The sequence below is a fragment of the Etheostoma spectabile genome, chromosome 22 (genome assembly GCF_008692095.1).
Source record: "Etheostoma spectabile isolate EspeVRDwgs_2016 chromosome 22, UIUC_Espe_1.0, whole genome shotgun sequence".
Lineage (NCBI taxonomy): Eukaryota > Metazoa > Chordata > Actinopteri > Perciformes > Percidae > Etheostoma > Etheostoma spectabile.
The window spans coordinates 7,232,229-7,251,915 of NC_045754.1; the positions used below are offsets into that span (position 1 = coordinate 7,232,229).

General features: G+C 39.9%; 3 protein-coding genes across 6 annotated transcripts in view; 1 reads left to right on the forward strand and 2 right to left on the reverse strand.

Annotated features, from left to right (window-relative positions):
* arhgap21a (Rho GTPase activating protein 21a) overlaps nt 1-1,178 on the reverse strand; it is an 88,434-nt gene extending 87,256 nt beyond the window's left edge. The window contains exon 1 of the mRNA XM_032503471.1: nt 771-1,178. The gene's annotated coding sequence lies outside the window, so the exon portion shown is untranslated. The remainder of the gene's footprint in view (nt 1-770) is intronic.
* A 4,015-nt stretch (nt 1,179-5,193) lies between these two features.
* prtfdc1a (phosphoribosyl transferase domain containing 1a) overlaps nt 5,194-19,687 on the reverse strand; it is a 33,868-nt gene continuing 19,374 nt past the window's right edge. Inside the window, exons 5-11 of one of the 4 annotated variants that reach the window (XM_032503951.1) lie at nt 12,052-12,117; nt 9,811-9,828; nt 9,251-9,333; nt 8,804-8,850; nt 7,509-7,585; nt 6,441-6,491; nt 5,194-6,152 (exon numbers count right to left, since the gene is read on the reverse strand). In XM_032503951.1, coding sequence (XP_032359842.1) covers nt 6,444-6,491; nt 7,509-7,585; nt 8,804-8,850; nt 9,251-9,333; nt 9,811-9,828; nt 12,052-12,117 — 339 coding nt within the window. In that variant the 3' untranslated portion in view covers nt 5,194-6,152; nt 6,441-6,443. Of the gene's footprint in view, nt 6,155-6,189; nt 6,492-7,508; nt 7,586-8,803; nt 8,851-9,250; nt 9,334-9,810; nt 9,829-12,051; nt 12,118-19,687 lie in introns of those variants that run through there. The other 3 variants (XM_032503950.1, XM_032503948.1, XM_032503952.1) reach the window with 3 other exon arrangements.
* The window catches only part of LOC116672239 (uncharacterized), a 19,314-nt gene continuing 17,860 nt past the window's right edge, over nt 18,234-19,687 (forward strand). The window contains exon 1 of the mRNA XM_032503945.1: nt 18,234-18,653. Coding sequence (XP_032359836.1) covers nt 18,419-18,653 — 235 coding nt within the window. The 5' untranslated portion in view covers nt 18,234-18,418. The remainder of the gene's footprint in view (nt 18,654-19,687) is intronic.

Sequence of the window (19,687 nt, forward strand, 5' to 3'; positions counted from 1 at the left end):
AGAACCACAAGAACATACACCCTCAAATGCATTTGTGAACAACAGTATAGCCATTAAATGTCACATGAAAGCTCCAAGTCCCTAAATGTATAATGAGCCTGGTCCAACAAGAACACACTGACATCCTAACTCTCCTAACTCAGAATGAAGAATGCTATTTAAACATTACAGCACAATAATCTATTTAAAGGTCGCGGTAATACCTTAAATGCTGGAATGAAAGGAGCTTTAAAATAAAGTACATTGAGATCAATATAGAGAGGGGGTGATTTTACAGATGGCATGCCAAGACTTGAATGTTAATGGTAAACATTAACCTAATACTTCTGTTCAATTAATGGAGAGTGCATTAGGCTAAAAGTGAGTAATGTCAGGTGGATTGTCGAGGTATTTTTTGCAACCCTTGATTAAAAGACTGACACCTCTGTAATATTATTTGCACACAGGGAGGAAAAAAAACGAAATAAAAGCGGAATTCGTGGCTCTCTATGGGGCGAAACCCATCACGGATTACGGTGTTAAAAGCGCCACACCAGCCATCATGAACGCCCTACCCCAATATAAACAGCCACGATTGGATGCTCAATACTCTCTCTTACGACATGACACACATACCCCACGACCGACCCATTTTCTTTATTTTTCCAGTCGCTTTAAGCAAGACCAACCCCCCAGGTCGCTGTTACTACGGGTTGCTGTTGACACATATTCACTGACGGGCGGACGACAGGTTGTTGCTGTGGCTATCATTGTGAACACCAAAAACCTACCTGTTACAAATTCAGAAAACTACTCCGAAATGAGAAAACCGACACACTGTCCATGACTCTTGGAAGAGTAGGGTGTTTGTTAGAAGCCTCGGTCGATCCAAAAATGGGTTCAAAAGGCTGTCAAGAGATTACAAAGCGGGATGTTCAGTCTCCGTGCGGAGCTCCACTGACCGACCGCTGAGGCTCGCTACCTGTTAGGAAAAACCCACTGGTAAAAACACGGTAAACGCCCTTCAGTGTGCATTTCTTCGTCAGGAACACCCGGTAAAAAATAAACATCTGGTGTTCATTCATTTCCCATAATTTCCGAACTTTAATTCGATGCTGAAATAGCCAAAATAGAAACAAAAAAAAGTAACGTGTACTCCTACGTGATCCCCAGTTGGCGGCGCGACAATCTGTGTATAGATTGACGAATCTCCCGACTCTACTGGAGCCCCGCCCCCTCCGTTTGCCCTCTCGCAGGGTGTCGCCCAATCAGATGGGCAGATTCAATTTGGAATTTTAAAGCGGGCCAATTGGAGTCGTTGTTACATAACAATTACAATGAAGAGTGGAAGCTGGTCCATTCTGGTCACTAGCTGAAAATCCCTATTATGTTATGTTACTAAGTGGTACTAGTACTAGTTACTAGGTGCTAGGCACCTTGAACTTTCCTCTAAATAATGAAATTTAGAGGTGTTTGTTCTTTACTGAGTTTTTTTCTCCCTTTCATTGCTACTCTATTACATCCCAGAGATGAATAGCATACTTGTTACTCCAATATTACTCCTCTATATTCATTTATTTCATTACTATAGTTACTTTACAGATTATAAGTTTTTTCATATAAAGAATGTCATGATCTTGTAAAATATGGTGCATTGTTTGAGATTAAAATGCCCAACACTATAAAGTAGGTAAAATTTGCTCCAGCTGGATAACCTGCTGCTTGCATAATAATAATCCAATACTATATATTTTTAAATGATATAGCACAAAGAGTCATTCTACTTTATCTTTAGATCCATGAAATATTTAGCTTTTATTAGTTTTGTATGTTTACATAGAGTAAGTAAAATATTGAATGTGGGACTTTTATTTGTAACAGAATATTTTTACATTTAGACTACTTTAAAATACCTGAATACTTCTTCTATCACTAACTATGACACCGTTTTCACTCACACAATGCATTGAAATAATCAGATAGTCCTGAGCTGATAAACACTTTCTTCCCACACTGTCATTAAGCCTTTCAGACCTTTAAAGTGAGCAAATGGAATCACAGCGACGTCCTTGTGAGGGAAGAGGAAAAAGCCCTGAGGCCCAACACGCATGCTGAACTCTCCAATAACGTTCAATTAGTGAAACATATTTGCCTATCCATTATCAACGGTAACAGCAGTGTCCTTAACTTTATTATGGCGACATGTAGGGCATGGCAGCCACATGGGACTTCACAGAGCATGGAAAAAAAAAGGTCTGCACAGCTGATCCGGACAAAGACAAAGGCTGACAGTGTTCTGTTTGCAGGCTACTCCAGCAGCACAATAGAAGATAGGACAATAGGACTCTTTTGACCCACACTGTGGCGAGGTTTCCCTGGTTTCAGAGAGGAGCTATTGTATAAAGAGCCTGTGCACCCTCATCCAGACAATGGAAAACTTAAACTGTTGGAAGTGGGACTCTGCATTATGTGATGGTAGACATGTGGTTCATATTCATTTAATGCAATTTGTTTATTTAACACATACCACATTATTAATGCAGCAAGAAGATCTTATTGATTTGACATAAAGCGTAATTGGGCATCAGTTTCATTCAGTTTCATTCAGTTCATCAAGTTTTCCAAGTTGTAAGCAATTGCTAATATAACATACGCAGGGAATTTTTCCACAAAACAACTCAATATAAATCTTTCTGGATTATATACTGTACATTTCTAAAAACTCACAAGACTACAAAACTATTTAAAACAATTACTGGTTTACCAACAGTGATTGTGTCTGTGGTACTTTCCCAAAAAATCACTTGGCCCACTTGAGCTGCTAACAGTACACTCTCCTCTGTGCAGGACACATAGCTTAAGACACACATGGAGTGCGGTGTTGTTTTTATGAATGGCAAAGTGAAGAGAGAAGCTTTCAGATCAATGAGCGGTGAGCAAAGCTCACTGAGGAGTTGTAGTCTGCCCGAAGGATGAACGTCTACTGTATTGTTTAAGATGCTTTTGTGTTGCCTTATGTAATATAATTACAGTCTTTATAGTATTGCTCTGCATGTTATCACTGTAACTTTGTTTCACTTTTTTCTGTCGAAATTCTTCTAATAATTAATAATTATGAAATTTTGTGAAAGCATTTGTCTGAACTTTCACTGTTAATTTTTTTAATCAAATGTGTGGTTGCAGAGCCAGAGTGACTTAAAGAAAATCAGCAGAAGAGAGATTACGAGCTCTCGTGGCAGCAAAATGTCTGGCTGGATTAGGACATCACATGAAGTCTGAATTCAAAGCCCAGCAGTGTTAGGATTAGGACAGGTGGAAATGACTCTGCAGAACAGCATGCGTGTAAAACAGGTTTTAAACACTGCTCCATGCAAAACAATATATATATATTTGATTCATAAAGGATTCTTTAAACTGTAGTTGAGTTGAGTAGAGTTTAAGAGGATCCCTCCCCACTCCAGGTTGTATAAGTGGATCTGGCACTGAGTTTGATGACTGGATGAAACCCAGAAGCAGTCAATCTATCAAGCCCTCTGGCCAGCCATTCCCTAATTGGAACACAATGAACACTGGAGAGGATGTTCTTTCTATTTGTGTAGCAATATGCGTCAGTAAAGCAGTATTCATTAAGTTCCTAACTGGGATTGTTTAGCGGTCTGCTAGCTAAATTATGGTAAAATAAATGTTCTAGATTTTGAATGAAGGCTGCTTCATTTATATTAGAAATGCAACAGAAGCACACAAAAGATTCAAAATGATGTAGCTTTGCCGCTGTTCAAGATGGGAAATAAAAAGTTTGCGTTCTTGCTGAAAGTTAGATGAGAAGATGGATATTGGCCTCATGTTTGTCTGTTTTATATGAAGCTAGCAGCCAGGAGACAGTTAGCTTAGCCTAGCATGAAGACTAGAAGCTGTGGGCAAAAGATAGCTTGGATCTGTCCATTACTTCTAAAACTAAAGTGTAGGACTCCAGGCAGTTACTACACCTGGCCAAGCTAGCTAGCTTCCTCCTGTCTCACTCTTTATGTGAAGCTAAGCTAAGCTGCTGGCTCCGGCTAGGCCTACATTATATTTACCATATCAATTTTCTCATCTAACAACAACTCTCAGCAAGAAAGTGTATTTGCCAAAATGTCCAACTATTTTTTTTTAAATATAAAGCAACAGCCGGAAGATGGTGAGAAAAGCCTAGCATAAACACTTGTGAAACAAGAAATAGCAAATTATGCAAATTTGTCCCTGTCTCTTTATGTCAAACAAGCCAGCCAACACCTAGCGGTAGCTTAAAATTAACAGACATAAGAATGTCCAAGAACTCTTGGCAAAAACGCAAATTAGCATATTTCCTAAAAGGTCAAACTATTCTTTTATAGGCAGAACAATAAAGTAAGGTTTTGGGAGTAGGCCTAAACATGGCCTATCTGTTGTTGATGTGAAATTGAATCCCTATGCTCTGTCTCTAACCACAGGCTTCATATGTCAAATGCATGAATGTGTGGCCATTCAAATGTACAATTCCCGTTTTGTTCCTTTTGTGCTGAGCACAGTTTACCTGCAGAATACTTTCCGCGGTCGGCCCTATCCTCAGTTCCCCTGACAGAGCACTACAAAGCCGCAGCATGTGAAACCTGCAAGGCTTTTTGTCCCATCTCGTTTTCACCAAATACTGCATCAAGGTGAAAGACAATGTCCTCTGGGTTTCCAGGGCAGTGGGGGGGTGGGGGGGAGCATCAGTGCTGGGATAAGTTAACCACTGCCGCCAAGTGCTGATGTTTAATGATAAGGACACAGGGTTGCAGTTGGAGGGACAATGGGGGTCTTTGTGGCTGAGGCTGCACAGATAGCACCAAACCAAAAAAAGCTGTGTGATTTGTTGAGTTTCTTCCCTCTTGCTTATCTCACTCCTCTGCAACTTATTACTTGTCAAAGACAAGAAATAAAATCTGAATTTAGCTTTCCTCTAAATGTAGGCCTGTTAGTGAAGATGTTGTTTAGGACTACAAGCGTAAAACTTGAGAGCATTTTGAAAGCACAACATGAAATCCAAACGCTCCAAACCTCCCAGAACTCCTATTATCCAAATAGCAACTCATTTATCAGGTCATTTAACTTGGAATGGCCTTGTAGCCGGAGCTGGACCATTACCTTTGGCTTCGAAATGTGTCTGTAAAAAGTGAGGAATAATACAAAAGTTATTCAGTGCCTTGTGTTTTATTTAGCCATTAGTCACTGCCGACCTTTGTGGTCGGCGTTCAGCACTAAAGGGTCTTGGGTTAAGAGACACTGATTATTGCACCATCTTAAGTTAGAATGTTGTATCCCATCATAACCACAAACTTTCCAACATCTTTACAGTGAATGACCCATGTGTGTGCATGCGTTCCTGTTACGTGATGTGTTGGCTGTTTGGAGTTTCAGGTGATTAAGATGAAATAGTGCATATTGACATGATAACAGTCCCCAAGTTCACGCTGCGTGAGGTAAAGCATGTTGGTCTGTCTGTCGATATGCATGATTGACTCTCTTAGTCACCCCAACGATGGCAATAGAACATAAAGAATACCTCTGTCTGTGTGTGTGTGTGTGTGTGTGTGTGTGTGTGTGTGTGTGTGTGTGTGTGTGTGTAGTTCAGAGCACTGAGACTGCAGTTATTATGATGTCTAGCCTTTACAGTGAGCATTCTCCCCCACAGATCAAGGGACCAGAGTTTAATAGCAGCATTCTAAATCTTGTAAAAACACAACAGTTTTGCGTACAATTCAGTGAAATAAAGAGAATTTATTATTAGGTGTTGTAATTAAGGATTTTTTAGATGAAAGTTTGTCTTCAGTTTGTACTTGCTGGAGTAGAAGTGACTTGTGATGGGTCAGTCCGTGTAATTTTCTACATAATGTGTATAGTTCACCTGTCTGTGAGATTACATTTCAATGTAAAAATTGAATTATGTCAGCGTTGCCAAACTCTCATGTACTTAGTTCTGATTCCCAGTAAGGCGTGATTAAAGTTGGGAACAAATAGATACAGTGTGGTGAGGAGACGCTGTTCGGCCTGCCTGCTGTGCTCACTGTTTTCCATGAGTCAGAGTGGGTGTCATCCGGGCACGGGGATGCCAACGTCCATAAGCTCTCTCCATCTGTCACAAACAGTCCTCTTCTGGGGGCCAGCATTTCTTTCTTTGTTTCCATGTGCATCCCAACAAAATACAATAATGAGGCAATAATAACATCACATTTAAAAAAAAAAATTATTTAAAGACGTTATATAAAAAACTCCTGGAAGGTTATGATTGCCTTGTGTTTCAATGTAAAGACTTAACATATGTAAAGGTACAGTACATGTAAATATAAATACTTTTTACTTCTGAAACACATTTTAACAACAGACTATTACAGGAATAGGAAACTAAAAGTCATATTATTGCTGAAGAAGGTAGACAAACTGCTGCTAATATAAAACATTACTTCTTAAACCTTGTACTTCATCTTCCCAGTCTTGCTGATGACACAGATATGCTGAAAGAGAAAGAGAAGTTAGCGGTATGCTTCAATCTTGTCCAAAACCTTGCATCTGATGATGGCAAAATATTTGTTTTAGATAACCCAGCCCTATGGGGAATTCCAATATGTTCTGAGAGCCTCAATATGCCATGTAGAGCACGGAAAGATGAAGCTTGCAATAATTTGAAAGCAAGGAAGGTAATCTGCAAAGATATGACACATTCATTAATCTAACTTTGTGTGTCCCAGGGGTTCAACTCATATTTCTTCTGTAGGATAAGGACAGATAAAAAGGGAAGCTTTAACTGTGCCTGATAATGAGAGCCTAACCTCCACATTCCACAGGTCATCAATTTTCAAACTTTTGTAATAAATACCAACTCCCTCAAATATGCCCAAGAGGCACACAATTGTACAGTAACATACAGTACGCGCAACACCAACACCCATGTGAATACACACGCACACAAAGCTATGGGAGTCGGTCTTGGCTTAGTGTTTGACATGAGTCAGAGGTAAATTTGAGGCCATGTCCTTACAGATATAAAAATGGCAAAGTTCACATAAGTTTGCATTTACTAAATTCAGACAGATTGCAGAATCTGGCTTAAAATAAAAATGTCAGGGGCACAGTAAAGAAAGCTGAGGATAGATTGCACTCCAGACTCAAAGCTTGTCCAGGAGCAAGATTGGTTTTAGGACCCAGATAGATAGTCAGAAGAGAAAGGTACCACTGCTTTTCAGTTGCAAAAGGGGTTTGATTTCTGTGCATGGTGGAAAACTGCAAAAATTACATGTAAAAATAGCATACGTTGAAAGACTTTCAACTTTTCAGCTAGATTCACAACACATTAGATGGTCACTATGTATTGGTATGTAAGTATATAGTAGTATCGGACAAATACTATATCCCCCCCCCCACACACACACACAGTCACAGACACACACACATCCACCTGTCTCTTTCTTGTCTTTCTCTTTACTCTTTTAAAGGTCATGTTCATGTTCTGTGTGCTGCAGCAGTAGACTTACATTCAGGTCACGGAAGTATTCATTGTAGTCCAAGGCATAACCAACAACAAAGTGGTTGGGGATTTCAAATCCAACATCTATCATAGCAAACACAGATATGAATGTTAAAAAGTAACATGAGGTGTGTATATTCTGACATTTTTTCAGATTAGAATGTCATAAAAACTTATTTTGTTTTTTTCCATAACTTCATATGACATGCAACACAGGTCAGAATCAGGGACCTTGGGGTTATATCCTACCGGATGTCCCTTAACTCTAAAGCTACCAGGACATCCCAGAAATTGATACTTTATCAGTGGACTTCAATAGAGACATGTCTACAAAGAGGAAGGATCTGTGTCTCCAAATTACCAAGCAAATTCATTTTGAATGAGGCAAGTATGGCAAAGTGTATACAAATGGGAACGTGTATGTATATTTTTTTCATATATTCTGGAAAATAATATGTGTGTAAGTATGTAATATGTATATAACATACAGAAATGAATAACAATACATTTAGTAAGATTGAGAAAGATTCTTAGGTACCCAAGAACAAAATAACAACTAAATAGAATGTAAAAAGGGTAGGTGTAATAAGCAAATGCTTCAACCTACACCTTTTAGGTCAATATTAGAAACGAGTTGAGATGACACTGAATGAATTAAGGTGACACTTGCTTTTTTGTTTATTTTACCATTAATGTTGTGTATGTGACATGTATCTATGTGATCGAAATAAACTAAAACTAAACTAAACTGTCCTCAACACAAGATTTCTGCTGTTCATATCCAGATCGTCATTGTTTCAGTTCTGTATCACAGGATTTACTGGTTGGAAAACATTCTTGATAATGAACACAGTACTATTATTATTTACACTACAAGAACCAGAGCAGAACCACACTTGCTGGCGAAGGGTCTGGCAATCGAGTAATGAAAGTCGCCCATCTCGAGGGGCGGCACCGAGCCTGCATTTGAAAATCTCACTGCACGCAATTGGATAACACTACGACCAATCACAACAACACAAAGGGAGATGTATCCTGACCCCCGTACACTTAGCTACTAGCGGAGCTGACTGGTAGATTAAACTGTCGTCATCTGTTCAGCTCGCCTCTGGCCCCGCCTACATCAGATACACCGATGTGATTGGTACAGCTCGGCTACGAGGGTATAGTAATAAGCAGCATTACTCGATGCCAGAGTAACTCGCTGAGCAAATTGTGCTCTCGTGAGAACTCTGGATTTCCAGGGTATACAATTGTTATAATGTGAGAGGAATGGGTGATACAAAAAACTGAGGTACTTACAGTCTGTCAGACTGTCAGCCATGTTAGGGACCCTCTTCACCAACAGACTGAAACACATGAAAGACAAACTTAATTTCCAAAATGCTTCCGTGCAGTACTGCAGTAACTAACCAGGACCTGGGACTTATCTCTAGCATAATTATCACGAATTGTCTCGCTTTGCTGTTCATTTTAATAACAAACATTTCAACGTAACAAATACCAAAGATAAAACTTTCAACATTCATGCAGCATGCTAACGCTTAAAAAGCTTTACACGTAAAAGAGGAAATAAACTTTTGACATAAAACCATGTGCCAGGAAAGATGTTAATCATGTTTCTGTGCATAGGAACAGCCCACGGACCCGAGGTAGGGACTGTGGACAAGCGATATCTTCTTGTGTTCGTCACCCGCTTGGCATTTCCCACTGGTGGGGAAAACAGAGAAGACTGACAAACTGGCTCACCCTGAGACCTTGACCATCTTGGGTTCAAAGGTCTCCACATGCTTCAGAAGGGCCTTCATGGTCTTTCCTGTGTCAACTATGGCCTTAGGGAAGGGAAGAGCAAAGGAAAAGAGAGAGATGAAGAGGGAGGAACATCGGACCTTTGTGTGCAGACTGTTAGACAAATATGCAGATTGTAGGATGAAAAACTTTTTTTAACTTTATGTTTTTACCTGCTTTTCCATGTGCAGAGGGAATAGTTATTATCATATTAAGATACCTACCATTTGTTTCTTGGAGTGAACAATCATTGTGCTTATGTGTTTCTGCCTCCAGACACTTTTACAACTAAAATATGAACTCAAATGTTTTCTTTTTGTCTTTTTGTAGACCATAAACAACAGAAGCTCTCACAAGCACAATGGCTTCTCAATCAACAAGATACCAAAAGAAGTGCAAACAAAACATGGCAAAGGCATCAAACAAGGTGGAAAATTTGAAGGATGTGCTTGATAGAATTAACTCAGTTTCAAAAAAGAAACTACAGTGCAAGACAGAGTGGACTGGAGAAAAACACTCACCTCAACAATGAGCACACTCTTGGTAACATGTAAAAAAAATAAAAGAGAAAAACTTTAGCTGAAAATCACCTTTGGAATTTAACACAGTTCAATCGAAGTGAGAATAAAGGCTAGATTGTTTCCGTGAAATTTACGTTTCCCACAGATGGTATCTATAGCAACAATGTTGGCAGCATCTTTAGGGTCTTGACAAAAACACAGAACAACTTATTCTCTCCTGTCCAGTAATGAACATCTGTGTCTACAGTGAGCAAAAGTCACTTCTAAGTGTCCGGGTGTTGCACACTTTCACTGCTGCAGGCTTTCAAATGACTCCTTGTTCTCTTCGCCGGGTGTATGGGGCTCTTTGTAAGACTAGTGGAGAGTATCTATGGTTTGGGGAGAGTGATCGGAGAGAATGCAGGCGCCTGGCCAATGTTCTCTCGGTCTACACCTGAACACTGTTACACAACACTCAGAGTAAGTCAACCAGGATGTGTAAAAAAACACACAAACTCAAACATTACTAACCTGTCTTGCTGCATGCTGAAGACTGTAAACATACTACACAGCCAGTTGGACAATAACTGTGCATTGGCAGTTATTCGACTGTGTATAGCATCATTGTTTGGGAATTTATAGTTCTCGATCCCTGGATCACGAGTCTTGTGTGCTCAAACAATCAGTCCTGAGTTCTGACTCTCGCAAAAATCGTTGTGACATTTCACTCAAAACTACAAATTTTGACTAGATGAAAAGTCGGGGGAAATCCTCAAAATCATTAGGGTTCATCCTCTGGGCACCATGAATCTCTGCACAAAATGGTACGGCAATCCATTCAATAGTTGTTGAGATATTTCAGTATGGACTAAACTGGTGGATCAACCAACAGATCAACAGACTCACATTAAGCAACGATGCTAGCATGGCTAAAATGGTTTATAATTAAATAAATAAAATGTCAGGGCAAATTAAAAAGTTGGAAAATGAGATGAAATGGTTTGGTTTCCATTTCTTTCTAAATATAAAGGGGTGTGCTGTGAGTGTTATAGCAGCCTCAAACAGAAACAAATCCCCTCTTCTTCCGAACAAGAACAGGTATTTCATCCATGCTCCAAAACTTCCTTCCTTAGGAGTTGACACACTACTTCACATTGAGAGCTGTGCTATATCGATACTACTCCGATTACCATTAGGATTAAGACATCTGTGTGCTGCGAATTCACCAAGAGTAACAATTGCACAAGAATCTTTCAACAGGGCTGGGGAATGCTGCTGGCTGGGAGTCAACTCACTGAAACCAGAGAGCCTGCTCATGCCACCTCACTCTCCAACATAACATTTACTTGTTCTATGTTGTCATTATGCTACAGATTAATAGGTTTAAAGAAAGCACTCTCAGTAGAACCACACTCACAATCTACCTGGAATTGTGACTCAACAACGTTTCTGTGTAAGGCTTTGCAGGAGGTTTGCATTTGATACCATCAAGGATCAGGATTGTAACAATAGTGTGGAGTGAAATTGGAGTGATTCATGTTTTCTGTGCAAGGTGGTGGCCAGCCTTTCTATTTTTACTCCCATTGACCTTTTTACCCACAGCTAAAATGCATCTAAGCTACAACACATGCTGACATCTCAGTTAAGGGAATTCAACATCAGTCTTTTTTAAGTAAACGTGTGTGGGCATATTTGTGCTGAATAGGTGAACTTTATCTCCTATGCCTATCTCGGAGAATGATTTAGTGAGGAGGGATCATTCCTACAGATTCCTCAGTCCTCCATGCGAGGGCTCAACAGGGATGAACACTCAGTAAATCTGCCCCGTGGGAACCTTCATTTTACTGAAACGTCTGATTCATGGCCGGCCTGGTGAAGGGCAAACCACTTTAAGAAAGTGACACTCATGAGGTGTGCACAAAGAGGACGGCTGTGAGGAGAAAAGCTTCAAAAGTTGAAGTTCAGGGGTGTGTTCTGGTGAAAGGCAGGTTTGGGGCAATAAACACATATTTGAAACAATGTCACATATCAACTAAGACAGAAAAATGTGATTTTGTTTTGTTATTTAGTATTCTCAGAGGAAAACTCAGGTCCATGAAGTGGAAGTGAGCTTTCGTTTCCTTCATGTGTACCTGACAGTTTAACTGACAGCTCCCTCTTGAGGCCAAGATAGTTCTTCTTAAAAGAAATGAAAACATTGACAAAGAATATATGATGTGATATCATATCCAACGCTCAAGTGGGGAACGTATTTGCACACACCTTTCCACGCAGGAAAGACAGATCTCGGCTTCCTATGATGTGCAGCTCCTCTGTTGATTGGTCATTCTGGGGAGTAGACAAAAATAAAAGGATTTATTCAAAAATCAAGTATGTAGTGTGTGGTCAATTCCGTGCTTTTTTTCCGGACCAATTTCTTGCACTTCAGCTTCTCAACAGTTCTTTTTCATAATATCAAGATGTATTTTTTTTCAGCCAGGAATGACAATAAATGCTGTGTCACATTGAGAAATACCATGCAACCATGCAAGTGTTTCTCAATAATTTGGCTCTACTGGACAGAACTCAAGAAAGAACTGTCTGCAGCATGAATTCAAGACAGATGCACACAGGGAGATTTATTGTACAAGGACATAGTATCCTGAACATAAACAAAGCCAGGCTATCTTGGTCCCTGTTGGAAGCACAGGCGAAGCAAAGCTTTGAAGGATGACGGCTTTGGAGTTAGATTTGGCCGGTTACAGATGCATCACTTGGATAAGAGGAGCAGTGACATGGACAGAATCACGGCCCTGGGGGCAAATCACATCATTTCATCATGACCTGTAAGATTATCTAACAGCACCATCATCACTCAGACACTGTCCTCCAGCGTTGTCATATAGCAACTCCTGCTTGCTGGCATTGTTGTTTTGTTGACATGAAAATGTAATTATGATTCTTTGACTGTTTTGGTGGGTTTGTACAGCGTTGTTACTATGTATTTCTTTTAAGACAGTGTATCTTTTAAGACTGCTTAAAAAATATACATTTTTATTTATTTATTAGTTAGTTTTTAAGCTTATAGCCTTTAATTGTTTTGTAAGTAACACTTTTTTCTTCTTCTATCTATGGTGTAGGTATCTGGGTGTCAAGCTGCATGCATACAATTGTCCTTACAGAGATGAATAAAATTGCATTAAAATCAGTTGACTGCATTGTTACTTGAATAATTGCCATGCAGCTCTGTCAACTCCCATGCTATATTATGTCCTATTGGGCAGTAGAAAATCTTATTTCTTTTGCCTTTAAGAAAAATTGTAACATTATAATATGACCTCAATGTGGTGACCTAGCACTGCAAAAATGTGTAATTCTATAATTCAATTGAGGCTGTCCTTGTAGCTACTTAAACCTCTGTGAAAGCCAATTTTTATAAAAAATAAATAAATAAATAAAAAAAGAATCCTCTCCTGTGCTGTAAAGGGAGAAGGGGAATTTTGGGATTTGCTCTAGTGCCAAAACCCACTAAAGAATAATAAGTGACTGTGGTGACAAGTGCAGAGCGACATCACAGTAAACACAACTATATTATTCCCAGAGTTAATTCCTAGGTTTATACATTCCAGGTGTTAGACAGTGTCACAAGCTGTTTTTCCTGGCCGCTGCAACAGCACCAATTAGCAGAGTGGTATTTTCATGAGCTCTACCGTGGCTTCACAATCCATCCTCCTTGAGGTGTCCTGCCTGAATGTGCTCTTCCCTCACTAAACATGAACAACAGGGACATCTGGTGGCTGAGCCGAAAGTCAGATGCAACCGAATGCAGTATGCACTACTACACCAAAGACTCTCTATAAGATGGCGTTTTACAAGCTACGCATAAGGTATGAACCAGGGTATGACATGGTATACACTTCCCATCTCCCACACTTTTTGTAAGTGTAGGGAACGTCGTGAGAATGGATTCAAAATGATATTTGCCTTGTGTATTTTTTAGCTAACATTAGATATTTACACAGCCTAATGCCATATTTAGCATTACAAACTTCAGTTATCTGTGGCATTCGCGAACGTAAGTTAATGTAAGTTTAACCCATAGACAGTAAAAATATGTAATAATACAATAGGCTATTTTTTAGTCTATGGTTTAAATAACTGTTGTCAGATCTCGCGAGAGTCTGTTCCTGAGAGAGAAACAGGTCTCGAAAAAAGTTAATTTACTCATGTTCGTCTGAGATATGGAAGTTTAGTGTTAGCATGTTTGGAAGATACGTGTCTTGTAAAAATCATATTTACTTTGGTGCCTATGGGGCGAAGGCGTCGGTTATAACCTGTGTTCACGTTCACTTCTCTCATTGGAATCAATGCACTGAGCAGTGTTGCCAGATCTTGCGAGACAAATACGCAACCAGGCCTGTGAAAACAAGCCCAAATAAGCGACTTTTTCTACGGAGCCCCCCTAAGATCCTGGAAGAGGAAAAAATGCACGGTTTTACAATCCATGTGGACAGATTGGTAAACTGTACATACGGTAGGCTAGAGTTTATTTATTTCCCCTCCTGAGCTTAGGACAATGACCACGGATGGAGTTTTTAAACATTAATAAACTGATGATTTGAAATATAGACACTTTTTCACAGTGATTTTGAGTTGTTCCTAAGACGGGTAGAATCCATTCTTTTACTCCTTTCTCCGATTCTTTGTTACTTCTTCCCGTATTTCACCCACTTTATCCCGGCATTTATTCCTCCAAAACTCTCCTACAGCTACTCACCATTAGTCGCTACTCACCCGTTTCCTAACCAGAAAACAGACTGCCCTGCCTGCCTCTGATTGGCTGGTACTCGTTTCCATCTGGGTCAGAGCCAATTAGAAGCAGAAAGTGGGGGGGAAATAACGCTGCTGTCTATAGTGTTTATGTGGAAAAGGGCGGGTCGAGCGAACCGTGTCGTGCCAATGTACTTATCCCCGCCAGGATCTGTATCCCTGGCCGCGGGAGCGCGCATCACACCAGGCGGATATTCTGCTGCCTTTCGAATTGTTAACTGCTGCTCACTTTTAATTTACCTCTTAAATGGAACAAATAGCGACGTGGAAGACTCGGCGGGTTTTCCTAGTAACATGGTCTCAGTTACTACATAAATCGTGTATTTGTCTGTTATATTAAGGCGACGTGTGAATTGTTTATAGCGTCGTTTACTATTATGACTGATGGCGTTCCTCCCTGTCCTCTAACGTGATTTCTGTTTTAATTTAATTTAGTTTAATATGGCTTTTCAATTAAACACTTTTTTTCACCTGTCACCATATGAGTTACATAGGAGGTACGCAAAATATCAGACCGTTTTTCACCTATTATTTTGTGTTCTGTCCTGTCATCATGGGTGTTATTTTTTGTTGTAACCAGGTCACAAGGAACAACCTGACATAATTTAGAGAGGTCTGCTGTAGTCTATCAAAGTTACATAGGGGTACCCAAATATCAGGCTGTTTTTCACCTGATATTTTGTGTACCCCACCCCCTAACATGCAGAGGGTCTGTCCTGTCATATGTGATTTTTGTGTGTTAATAGGTCACAATAACCAACCTGACAACATTTGGAGAGGTCTGCTTTTGTCTAGCAAAATTACATGGGGTACCCAAAATATCAGCTGTTTTTCACCTTATTTTGTGTATCCCACCCCCTAACATGCAGAGGGTCTGTCCTGTCATCATATGTGTTATTTTGTGTGTTTAATAGGTCACAATAAACAACCTGACAACATTTGGAGAGGTCTCGTTTGTCTATCAAAAGTTACATAGGGGGTACCCAATTATCAGGCCATTTTTCGCCTGATATTTTGTGTACCACCCCTAACATGCAAGAGGGTCGGTCCGGTCTATGATATGTATTTATTTTGTGTGTTAAAACTCACATAAGCACCTGAAAACATTTGGAAGGTCTGCTTTTGTCTCAAAAGTTACATGGGGTACCCAAAATATCAGGCCGTTTTTTCCCTGATATTTTGTGTACCCCCCCCAACATCAAGGGTCTTTCCTGTCATCATATTGTTATTTTAGTGTTACCAGGTCACAAGGAAACACCTGACAAAATTTGGAGAGGTTTGCTGTTGTCTAGCAAAAGTTACATAGGGGGTACCCAAAATATCAGGCCGTTTTTCACCTGATATTTTGTGTATCCCGCCCCCTGACATCCAAGTGTCTGTCCTGTCGTCATGTGTGTGTTTAATAGGTCACAATAAACAACCTGACAACATTTGGAGAGGTCTGCTTTTGTCTAGCAAAAGTTACATGGGGGTACCCAAAATATCAGGCCGTTTTCCGCCTGTTTTGTGATTCCACCCCCTGACATGCAAAGTATCGTCCTGTCATCATGTGGTTTATTTGTGTGTTTAATAGGTCAAAATAAACAACCTGACAATTTGGAGAGGTCTGCTGTTGTCTAGCAAAAGTTACATGGGGGTACCCAAATATCAGGCCGTTTTTTCGCCTGATATTTGTGTACCCCACCCCAACTGCAAAGGGTATGTCCTGTCTCATATGTGTTTTTTTGGTGTTAACCGTCACAAGAACAACCTGACAAAATTTGGAGAGGTTGCTGTTGTCTAGCAAAGTTACATAGGGGTACCCAAAATATCAGGCCGTTTTTCACCTGATATTTTGTGTATCCCGCCCCCTAACATCAGAGGTATGTCCTGTCATCATGGGTGGTTTTGTGTGTTTAATAAGTCACAATAAACAACCTGACCAGGCAGGAAGCTCAATTAAAATCACTTTATTCTTATAAATATTATTATTATTGTTATGCACTTTAATGCATTTTTAGGGCCTTAACAGCCTTTCTTTATACTTGTTTTAGGGGATGTTCATTATTATTTTTGTAAACCTTGTCTGTTTTCTAACACTTTATTAATCATACTTTTTGTGTTGTGAATAAAAACAAAAACAAAAACACACTAACACGCCTGATGACAGGACAGACCCATTATTATTATAACAATACATTGTTTCAGGTTGTTTTGTGACCTATTAAACACACATGATGACAGGACATACCCTTTGCATGTTAGGGGGTGGGATACACAAATATCAGGCGAAACAGCCTGATTTTTGGGTACCCCCTATGTAACTTTTCTAGACAACAGCAGACCTCTCCAAATTATGTCAGGTTGTGCTTGTGACCTGGTTAACACCAAAATACACACATGATGACAGGACAACACACAAAATAATGGTGAAAAACGCCTGATATTTTGGGTACCCCCTATGTAACTTTGCTAGACAACAGCGCCCTCTCCAAATGTTGTCAGTTGTTTATTGTGACCTATTAAACACACAAAAATAACACATATGCACGACAGACCCTCTGCATGTTAGGGGTTGGGTGTCACACAAAATATCAGGTGAAAAACGGGCCTGATTTTTGGGTACCCCTAGTGTACTTTGATAGACAAAAGCACCTCTCCAAATGTTGTCAGGTTGTTTATTGTGACCTATTAAAACACACAAATAACACCCATGATGACAGGACAGACCCTCGCATGTTAGGGGGTGGGGTACACAAAATATAGGCGAAAAACGCCTGATATTTTGGGTACCCCCATGTAACTTTGCTAACAACAGCAGACCTCTCCAAATGTTGTCATGTTGTTTATTGTGACCTATTAAACCACAAAAATAACACATATGATGACAGGACAGACCCTCTGCATGTTAGGGGGTGGGGTACACAAAATATCAGGTGAAAAACAGCCTGATATTTTGGGTCACCCCCATGTAACTTTTGATAGACTACAGCAGACCTCTCTAAATTATGTCAGGTTGTTCCTTGTGACCTGGAACACAAAAAATAACACCCATGATGACAGGAAGACACACAAATAATAGGGGAAAAACGGTCTGATATTTTGCGTACCTCCTATGTAACTCATATGGTAGACAGGTGAAAAAAAGTTTTAATTAAAAGCCATATTAAACTAAATTAAATTAAAACAGAATATCACGTTAGAGGACAGGGAGGATACCCTATCGTCCATAATAGAAACGACGCTATAAACAATTCACACGTCGCCTTAATGTAACAGACAAATAAACTATTTATGTAGTTAACTGAGACCCATGTTACTATGGAAAACCCTGCCGAGTCTTCCACGTCGCTATTTGTTCCATTTAAGAGGTAAATTAAAGTGCAGCAGTTAAACAATTCGAAAGGCAGCAGAATATCCGCTCTGTGTGCATGCGCGCTCCCGCGGCCAGGGGATACAGATCCTGGCGGGGATAAGTACATTGGCACGACACCGGCAAGAACAAGCTGGGAACAAGCCCAAATAAGCAACCACACTTTAGTGACAAGCCCAAAAAACCCGCAACCCGCGACTACCAATATCTGTAAGCGACTTTACAAAAAAACAAGCCCAAAGTCGCTTATAATAAGCGGACTTGGCAACACTGGCACTGAGGACCTGCAGTTCGTCTCCTCATGAGGCTGGCAGTGGCGAAACCCACGTGACACAGATACAGGAAATGAGTTCCACCGTCTGGCTAAATCGTCTGTTCCTGCTCCGTTTTCGTTTTAAAACGAGGTACCGGTGTAAACAGAAGTTGACAGTTTGTTAAAAAACAAAATACTAACGAGGAATAACAGCTATGGCCAAAAGTAGGTCGAGAGATTTCCTCGTTTGGACGGACGACGAGGTGGAACTGTTACTGAAAGTAACACAGGAGTATAAGGAGGACAGGGCGGCAGTTGATGTAGATTGGGAGTCATTGCAAACGAAATACGGCGACATTTTTGAGCGGTACCAGGAGAATTATCCATCTGCCGAGGAAGCCAAAGCAACGGGAAAGGAGTACCCACACAGCAAGAATGAAATCACAAAAGGTGGGTTTTGGGTCCGTGTACGTTTTGATCGTTTGTTTTTTCGTTTGAACCCACAAACGAAATAACGGAAAACCGCCGTTTTTCGTTTCAAACCAAAAACAAAGAGACGGTAAAAAGAGAGCCGTTCTTCGTTTTGGTTTCTGAATTCAAAAAACGAAACAAAACGAGTACCAATTCAAATACGGACCGTTTTTTGTTTTTGAAATTCTTATTTTCTTTCTCCGTTGAAGATCTACATTAAAAGAAAGACATGTCGGCCGAAGTAATAGTAATATGCCTATACAAAATAAAAGCCAGCTTTTATAACGGGTAAATTGTGCTTCACTAACGTTATAGGCTACGTAACGTTAGAACGAAAAAATTTATCAATAAATAGCGGAATGAACCTGGGCCGAAAGAAATATGTTAGCAACAGAGTTTATTACAGTATTTTTAATATATTAATAATAATAGCCTATCCACGGCACATCACCAGCCCCGTTTAATGAGCGCATTGTTTGGTTCAATACAGTTGGTAATAGAGGGTAACCTGAGAACCTGTGTGTGCAGAGTTGTTACTGCTAGCGCTATATTAAATAATTAAATTTATATTTAATGTGGTTTCCCCGCAATGGACCAAACTGTTCCCCTTTCGACCAGCAGATAGCAGTATTTAAATGACTGACTGTATTGTGACTTTGTGAACTGGTTTAAATCAAGATTACTGATACAGATGTATTTATTGTTGTTCATGTCATTTGGTTTTTGATTTTATTTGCAACCTAGTTATCATCATCATCATCATCATCATTCACCCCCAGCCCAGAGTTAAACCTGCATGCCCTTCTGTTTTAACCTGATTCTAACACTGCTATCAGCTTCTTAGCAGCTCAGACAACAAACTCCCATCAGAAAGGTCCTAATGTAGGCCATCTGGGGTTCTTCACATGAGCTGCTTGCTTCCTCATCCTTCCACAACATTTCAATCATTTTAAGATCAGAACTTTTGACTTGGCCTTTCCAAAACATTCATTTTATTCTTCTTTAAGGTAGGT